General features: G+C 45.9%; 1 protein-coding gene across 1 annotated transcript; it reads left to right on the top strand.

The window, feature by feature from the left end:
• Positions 1-4668: 4668 nt before the first annotated feature.
• On the top strand, positions 4669-6656 carry LOC109890289 (cytokine-like protein 1). The gene is made up of 4 exons (XM_020482272.2): positions 4669-4982; positions 5072-5116; positions 5489-5635; positions 5949-6656. Exons 1-4 carry the CDS (start codon positions 4842-4844, stop codon positions 6051-6053), a joined length of 438 nt encoding a protein of 145 aa, XP_020337861.1. The 5' UTR covers positions 4669-4841; the 3' UTR covers positions 6054-6656.
• The last annotated feature ends 2475 nt before the right edge of the window (positions 6657-9131 follow it).

The raw sequence follows: 9131 nt of genomic DNA, 5'->3' as shown, positions 1-9131 counted from the left end.
GATCGCCCTGTGCCTTGTCCTCCGGGTCGTCCTCAAGGCCAGCGTCGGCATGCTGAGGGAGCTGCGCGTCGGGGGGGGGGGGTATTGTCTCCTCTCACCGTTCGGGCGGTTTACACCTGTGTCTTATTAGTTGATTTCGGTGGGTATATTTACCTCCACTGCCTGCTAGTCTTTGTGGGGATTGTTCTCTGTGGTTATATTATTAGGGGTGCGTGTCTGCACCACGAGGTTTCTTTTCTCAAGGTAGTTGTGCCGTTTGGTATTGAGTTTAGGAGTAGAGGTTTCTCCTCCGTGTGTAGCGCTTTATTCCCTGTGTGTGTGGCAACCTCGTTTGGGCGTGTTTCAGTCCCATGTTGTAGTTGTAGTTGAGTTGGGACTGGTTAATTAACTATTTTCCCACTGGGATTTCCTTGCTCTCCTGCTCCTGATTCCTGCACCTCCCTCCGTTAAGAGGCACGTGACAGGGACAGGTCGAAAAGCAGTAAACATTTATGGCAATTTAGCTAGCTAGATTGCACTTGCTAGCTAATTTGTTCTATGTAGCTAGCTTGCTGTTGCTAGCTAATTTGTCCTGGGACATAAACATTGAGTTGTTATTTTACCTGAAATGCACAAGGTCAATCGCAATATCGGTCAGGAAGTCTACCGACAGGTGTGACCAAGGCTGCTGTGGAACGGGGAGGGGTTGTAACTTCCCTCTGGGCAGGTGTCTAGGAGCCTTGCACTGAGCGCACACTGAGCAGGAGGAGACAGACCCTCACGTCCTTAGCTAAAGTGGGCCACCAGTATTTCCCCGTAAGGCTTCGCACCGTCCTATCGATACCCGGAAGACCTGAGGAGGGTAACGTGTGCGCCCACCGAAACACGAACACCAAGCGGGACGTACCTCCGTAAGCTGGACACTGAGGTGGAGTAGGCTCTGACCAAGATGCCCGCTCGATGTCCGCGTCCACCTCCCAAACCACCGGCGCCACCAGACAAGAGGCCGGAAGTATGGGGGTGGGATCGATGGACCGCTCCTCTGTATCGTACAGACGGGACAGTGCGTCTGCCTTAGCGTTCTGGGAACCTGGTCTATACGATATCGTAAATCTGAATCTGGTGAAAAATATGGCCCAGCTTGCCTGGCGAGGGTTCAGTCTCCTCGCCGCCCTAATGTACTCCAGATTACGGTGGTCGGTCCAGATGAGGAAAGGGTGTTGAGCCCCCTCAAGCCAATGTCTCCATACCTTCAGGGCTTTTACAACAGCCAGCAACTCCCAGTCCCCCACGTCATAGTTTCGCGCCACCGGGCTGAGCTTCCTCGAAAGGAAAGCGCAGGGGCGGAGCTTCAGTGGCGAGCCCGAGCGCTGTGAGAGCACGACTCCAATCACAGCCTCGGATGCGTCCACCTCCACCATGAATGCCAAAGAGGGATCCAGGATGAGCCAACATGGGAGCCTCGGTAAACAGAGTTCTCAAGCAACAAAACGCTCTGTGCGCCTCAGCCGACCCCCGCAGACGCATCGGTCCCCCCTACAGCAGTGGGGTAATGTGAGCAGCCACCTGCTCAAAACCCTGGATAAACCTCCGGTAGTAATTGGCAAGCCCTAAAAACCGCTGCACCTCCTTTACTGTGGTGGGAGTCGGCCAATTACGCACAGTTGCAATGCGGTCACACTCCATCACCAACCCTGATGTGGAAATGCGATAACCCAGGAAGGAGACGGCCTGTTGGGAGAACACGCATTTCTCAGCCTTGGAGTACAGGTCATGCTCCAACAGTCGCCCAAGTACTCTACGCACCAGAGACACATGCGCGGTGCGTGTGGCGGAATATATCAGAATGTCATCGATATACGCCACCACACCCTGCCCGTGCAGGTCCCTGAGAATCATCTCATCTATGAAGGATTGGAAGACTGCTGGGCCATTCTTCAACCCATACGGCATGACAAGGTACTCATAATGGCCGGATGTGGTACTAAACGCTGTCTTCCACTCATCTCCCTCCCGCACCAAATTATACACGCTCCTGAGATCCAGTTTTGTGAAGAAGCGTGCTCTGTGAAATGACTCCGTAGCGATGAGCGGTAGCGGGTAACTGTACCCCACCATGATAGAATTTAGATCTCTATAGTCAATGCACGGACGCAGACCTCCCTCCTTCTTCACAAAAAAGAAACTCGAGGAGGCGGGTGACATGGAGGACCGAATATACCCCTGCCTCTGAGATTCAGAGACATGTTTCCATAGCCACCGCCTCCTCCTGTGACAGGGGATACACGTGACACCTGGGAAGTGCGGCTTTTACCTGGAGGTTTATCGCACAATCCCCTCATTGATGGGGTGGTAATTGGGTCGCCCTCTTTTTACAGAAGGCGACAGCCAAATCGGCATATTCGGGGGGGAATGTGCACGATGGAGCTTTGGTCTGGACTCTCCACCGTTGTTGCACCGATGGAAACTCCCACACACCTACCTGAGCACTCCTCTGACCACCCCTATAGAGCCCTCTGTTGCCACGAAAAAATGGGGTTGTGAAAGGCCAACCAGGGAAACCCCAGAACCACTGGAAACGCAGGTGAATCAATGAGGAAGAGACTCCTTGTGACCACCCTGTATAAACATGTCCAGTGGAGCCGAGGCCTCCCTGACCACCCCTGATCCTAATGGTCGACTCTCTAGGGAGTGCACATGTCCATCTGAACCAGGGGAATCCCTAACATATGCGCAAAACCGCAGTACATGAAATTCCCTGCTGCGCCTGAATCGACTAGCGCCTTATGCTGGGAATGGGGAAATAACTCATACATGTGACAGGGGGCTCTGGGTGAGCCTGGTGCTGACTCACCTGGGGTGCCCGAACAGTACTCGGCCTGCCGTCTGGACTCCAAGACGAGCTCCTCCAGCACCTGTTGGCAGTGTGCCCCCTCCGACCACACCCAGTTTAGGAGGAGGCTCCTCCTCCGATCGCCCACGCTGCAGCACACCCTAACTCCATGAGGGTTGGAGCGGAGGCTGGGGGGGGGGGGGGTGGAACCAACAGGACCCGAGCCGGAACCCCGCGCATAGCCAGCAAGTTGTCCAACCTGATGGACATGTCCACTAGCTGGTCCAGGGTGAGGGTAGGGTCTCTACATGCTAGCTCCCTGCGGACGTCCTCACATAAGCTGCACCTATAGTGGTCAATCAGGGCCCTGTCGTTTTACCCTGTGCCTGTGGCCAAGGTCCTGAACTCCAGCACGAAGTCTTGAGCGCTCCTCGTCTCCTACAATAGATTGAACAGACGCCCACCCGAACTCTGGGTAGTGGTCCTTCGCCGAGTCTGGAGACGAGGGCATTCACGCTCTCACTTCCCGAAGGAGTCGGGTGCACGGTTGCCAGGTAAAGCTCCAGCTGGAGAAAAAAAACCTTGCACCCGGCAGCCGACCCATCGTACTCCCTCGGGAGCGCGAGCCGAATACCGCTGGGAGAAGGTGGTGGTGCTGGTTGGAGTGTGGCCGGTGGAGGGGCAGGCAGGCCACCTCTCTCCCGTCTCTTCATCATCGCCATCACTTGATCCATAGCGGTCCCGAGACGATGGAGAACGGCGGTGTGGTGTTGCACGCGCTCCTGCTCCATAGAAGTGGAGAGCGTGTCAGCTCCTGCTGATTCCATAGGGGGGTGCGGGATTCTGTTACGTGCTTCCTAACGGAGGGAGGTGCAGGAATCAGGAGCAGGAGAGCAAGGAAATCCCAGTGGCAAAATAGTTTATTGAGCAGTCAACTCAACTACAACATGGGACTGAAACACACGCCCAAACGAGGTTACCACACACACAGGGAATAAGGTGCTACACATGGAGGAGAAACCTCTACTCCTAAACTCAATACCAAACGGCACAACTACAACTACAACTACAACATGGGACTGAAACACGCCCAAACGAGGTTACCACACACACAGGGAATAAAGTGCTACACACGGAGGAGAAACCTCTACTCCTAAACTCAATACCAAACGGCACAACTACCGTCAGAAAAGAAACCCCTTGGTGCAGACTTAGTCCTGTATTGGTTCCGTGTTACAAGGAAAACTACAGGCGAATATCCAACTTGAAACTGTCTTTACCTCGGTTTGATATTTCAACCTGCATGTCGTGATCGAGTTTGTTGGGGGACAAAATACATTTTCGCGAATCCGGTATGGTGTTAGGTAGGTATTAGCAATGCTATAAAGTTGGCTGCCAACAGCTATATTAAATCCAAAATAAGAAGAAACCAGAGGAAGGAGAGAGATCAATAAAACGGTAAACCGAATTCCTTTCTCATCTGTGGATGAATTGTCGGAGTAGAGGACCTTGTACATTTCATGTGAAATAACAACCCAATGGTAATATCACACGAGAAATTAGCTGTCAACAGCAAGCTTGCTAGCTAAATTGCCATAATTGTTTAATGCTTTTTCACCTGTCCCCAAATTAATATCATTGGTTCAGTTTGTTTGATATTTCAACCTGCATGTCCTAATAGCTTCTGGTGTGGGTGAACAAAATCAATTAGCATTTTTGGTTAACAATATATGCATTAATACATTTTGATTGTTACAAAATGGGATGATGCACTTTGTTGCGCATCAAAGTGTTATTTGACGTGTATCTTTTTTGACACGCAAAGACCCAAACGGCGTATCATATTCCATACACTTGTTTCCAAAATGTATTGAAGAGTGAAATATTTTTCTTCGACGTCATTACTTTTTTTTTCTGTCCAACTATAATCTGCAAAGGTGCTGGGCGAAGCACACTCGTGTTGTAAAGCTCTTACCTAGTTGCCTAAACACAATAAGCTTGTTTTGACCGACGCAACAACGGTTGAAAGATGAGACTCGCACTTTTGTTGTGTTTCTTCAGTTTTATTTGGTTGGCTGACTGTGCACCACCGACATGCTATTCCCGAGTGCTCGGCTTGAGCAAGGAAATAATAGGCCTTTTGGGAAAACTACACAATTTTCATCGCACGGTGAGCTATTCCAAATTACATTATTGATTTGATAAAACAGTTTCCTAATGTATCCAAATGTTTTCTAATTGTAACTTTTTCTGTTGCAGAAAACATGCGTTGAGATTCTGCCCAAGCTGTTTCTGGATGTGCAAGTGAGTTGTTATAGTTCAACATCATCCTGTTGATGTGAACAAAAGGTTGATTCTCAAACGTCAGTATTTAACAAATGTTTGACAGTGAACCTGCATCATATTTGATGTCTCATTGGGGTTATGTTGCAGCAACTGTAATGAGTTGGTGATGCAATATCTACGTTTGCCGTAGACTAGAAGATGCATACATTCCATAATGTTGTTGGATGCCAACAAAAGCTTAAAAACATATCTTGCCAATTAATTTAAATTCATATAAAAACATTGTTGTGCCTCAGTAACTGAACCTGTTTATGTGAAACTTTTTCATTCAAAATAGTAGAATATCCATTGAGCTATAGGATTTAAAATGCCACTATTATTTCCCTATAGAATTCGTGCATCAATACCAAGCTCCATGACTTCCTCTATGTCATGGAGAACCTTCCTACACAGTACTGCAGAGAGCGACCCAGGATCGTGTTGTTGAAGCAGAAAGTCACCAACCTGTACAGAATCATCAACAGAATCTGTTATCGGGTATGTCTGCTCAGCTCTGCAGAGGAATGAACCATGCTGTCTCTCATAGCCAGAATAATTCATTTTTTAAGAAAAAAAAAGGTCTGTCATAGCCTACTCTGGATGTGGTGCAGGGAATAACTAGCCTGGTTCCAGGTCTGTTTGTGCTGTCTTGCCAACCGTTATATAACGACAATGACCACATGAGTTGGAGCATTTCTGATAATTGCTTCTGTAGTTTATTATCTGTCGACATTTCAGTCAGCTGTGCATCCGCATTCTGCCGTTGGAGATGTCGTGTATGCCTTAGTGTGACTGTTTGACCTCCCCACAGGACCTAGTGTATTTTACAGATGACTGTGAGGCCATTGAGACTGGCCAGAGTACCCCTCACTACAGAGAGGACAGGCTCCAGATGCTGGTGGAAGAGAAGAGATGAGCCCATCCAGAGACAAACACGCATACACAGGAATATAATTGTGAGGGCATGTAAACTCTGTTTCACTCACACACACACATACATAGCACCACACACAACTGTAGCTAAAAAACATGCCAACATAGTTTAATTTCTAACCTTTAAGCCTAAAGATTTGAGTTTTTTGTCCAAGTGCGGTCTCATGTTAGATGGCATGTGACTGGTTACATTTCAAATGGAGAACTTTCCACAGGAAATGAGCTGAATATCAGCTATTCTGATGAAAACCTTTTACCAGAATAAACCAAAATGTTTGTGTGCCTCACTTACCGCTGCTTACCTACCACACTGTTTGAAAGGCATGCCTTATTTATCCAAATATCTTGTATGTTTCCATAACTCTTCATACATACCGAGGTCCCAGCTCGTACATCCCTGAGAAAAGATTGATTACCTCATGCTGATTGTATGACTAGGCCTAGTCTTTAACCTAAACTCTAGTAATGTATCCTGTTCAGATATAGGCTATACTTAATCATGATTGCATTTTCTTGTAATTGGTGCAGTAGGCTATACATATGTGTATTAGTTATATGTATGTAATAAAACAACTTTTTTAATGCTCGTGAGCTTTAAAATATGTTGTGTGAGTAGCAAGCACAATTGCAATTGATTGCAACCATTCGCTACCATGTCTCAACTTTACCTGTTGTGCTTGCCTGTAAATATTGGTTGTTTTGCCAATCGGATTGGATTAGGATTCAAAGTTAGGATTCAAACAAACGTAATGTTTCTCGCAGAGATGAAGTCAAGACTCTAGAGACCCATACTATAGATCAGACCAAGACAGTTAAAATGGGGGGGAAACACACCGTCTGGCTTCCATATGGAAAAATGTAGTTTCCTGCACTTCTGAGTTGTCACTCCGAGTTAGTTAAAATACTCCGATAAGAGCTGGTACTCAGTGGTGTATCTCGACCACATGGGTTGAGAGACTACAAAAACCATCCTCTTGTCCATGACCAAGGCCCAGACCGAGACATTGTTTTCCAAGACCCTTACCCTGTGTATCGAAGTGATGTCCCAGACTTGACATTGTGTGCCAAGACCATGAGATGAAGACTTCACCTCGGTTTCACTTGACAAAGTTTGTCAAGTGAAACCAGACTAATAAACATTGGTGGTGTTGTGATACTATCTGCTTAAACACACAACATTTGTTGAACAGAAACCACCAAATTATTAACTCTATCATATTAGCTATTATACTGCTTTACTGAAATATTGGTGCAGTATTTTTCCACTTTCTTTGTAACATACAAACCATATTCTCTTGCTCATCCTCTGTCTTGCTAGCCTGTTAATCTAGGTGATTGTGTTTCCACACCCCTTTGAGATCTGTTGTAGAGTACTCTTTATTATCCCCAGCGGGCTATTAATTTAGCATAGAGTACATGGCAATAAATATACATCAAAACAACACATGCAGCGATATGTACACAGCTAACCGTATTAATATAGTTTATTGAGAAAGCTGATAGCAGTTGGCATGAAGGAGAGTTTTGACCTGTTTGTTTTGAACTTGGGGAGCCTGTATCTGCACTCTGAGGGAAGCAATATACTGTATATTCATCAAACAAGGGATGCTGGGAGTCCCTCAGAATGGATTGTGCCTTACATATGACTGTCTGATAGTAGAGAAAGGTCAATTAAGTAACATTTTAAACATATGACTTTCTCACAGTGTCCTTACTAGAAATCAAATACCTATACATGTTTAGATAAATTGGTAACACACATGAATAGGTTTAGTGTAGGAACACACTGTTAGATGGTACTTATTATAACCACTATGACTTATGAGAGTGAACTGATATTGCTTGTCAGCTGTTTCCAATTTCTGCTGTATCTTCTGGACCAATTTTATATTACATGTGTTCCAAAGGCAAACTGGGAAAATGTATGATACTTTTTGACTTACTTGATACTTTACAAGATATCAATCTTACTCATCACTAGGTTTTGAATCCGCCAGATATCTTTTCTTGGGATTTGGCAGGAGGCCTCCCTTAAGATACAGTATGTGTCATGGATCCTCCATCTAGTGGAGCGGTTGAAATCAGAAACCATTAAAGGTAGACTCGGCGAAATGACGTAATCACGAGCAGATATTGACATGAGTGAGATGAAGGACTTCGCTCTCACACAGTATCTGCGCATGTGCATATGCTCACTTCGCGCTGCAAGGTAGAGGGCACCAAAATAGCAGAGAAATTGAACCTGGCTGTTCAATGCCAGGCTCAACTGGCGTTTTGCAGAAATTGCCCCAATTTACTTTCTGCATCTATCTCATATCGCTGACTCTACCTTTAATGATCTATTTAGTGTTTGCTGGGTGAGAGGAAGTAAAATAAGTATTTAGGAAGATTCGAGCTGCACCGTTAAAAGAGAAGATGGGGAACTGTAGATATTATAATCCACACATAGAGAAATACACACTTCAAATACAAGACATCCACTGTTTTACAACTGCAATGACTTTCCCAGACATATTTCCCAAAATATTTTGATTATGCGCCGCTTTCTGTTGGGAAGCTGAAGTATTACAGTATTTGACAGCGTAGCCTAGTGGTTAGAGCGTTGGACTAGTAACCGGAAGATTGCAAATTCAAGCCCCCGAGCTGACAAGGTACAAATCTGTCGTTCTGCCCCTGAACAGGCAGTTAACCCACTGTTCCTAGGCCGTCATTGAAAATAAGAATTTGTTCTTAACTGACTTGCCTAGTTAAATAAAGGTAAAAATAAATGTAATTACAGTGTTACTTGTACTTTACAGAAATAAGAACAATTTAAGTTAAATCTAACCACAAATCCCTTTGCAGATTAGGTATTTCCTTAAATTACTGTTTGCCTAGTGATGGGGACCCAAAGTTGGGTCTTGGGATAAGATTGTTGGATAAGGTTGTGGCAAGATAGATGGCTGTTTTGTTTATCTGGTCTGGCTTAGAATATTTGAAAGGTTTTTATTTTTAGTTCTCATTTACAACTGCGACCTGGCCAAGATAAAGCAAAGCAGTGCGACACAAACAACAACACAGA

Source organism: Oncorhynchus kisutch, linkage group LG5 (assembly GCF_002021735.2).
Source record: "Oncorhynchus kisutch isolate 150728-3 linkage group LG5, Okis_V2, whole genome shotgun sequence".
NCBI lineage: Eukaryota > Metazoa > Chordata > Actinopteri > Salmoniformes > Salmonidae > Oncorhynchus > Oncorhynchus kisutch.
Note: the sequence above shows the minus strand (reverse complement) of the source record. Positions and strands in the feature narration are given on the sequence as shown.

Excerpts from the sequence above, each read along its gene's own strand:
- LOC109890289 (XM_020482272.2), top strand. The coding sequence starts at position 4,842 with ATGAGACTCGCACTTTTGTTGTGTTTCTTCAGTTTTATTTGGTTGGCT. Across the intron at positions 5,117-5,488 it reads AGCTGTTTCTGGATGTGCAA|AATTCGTGCATCAATACCAA; the intron begins GTGAGTTGTTAT and ends ATTTCCCTATAG. Across the intron at positions 5,636-5,948 it reads TCAACAGAATCTGTTATCGG|GACCTAGTGTATTTTACAGA; the intron begins GTATGTCTGCTC and ends ACCTCCCCACAG.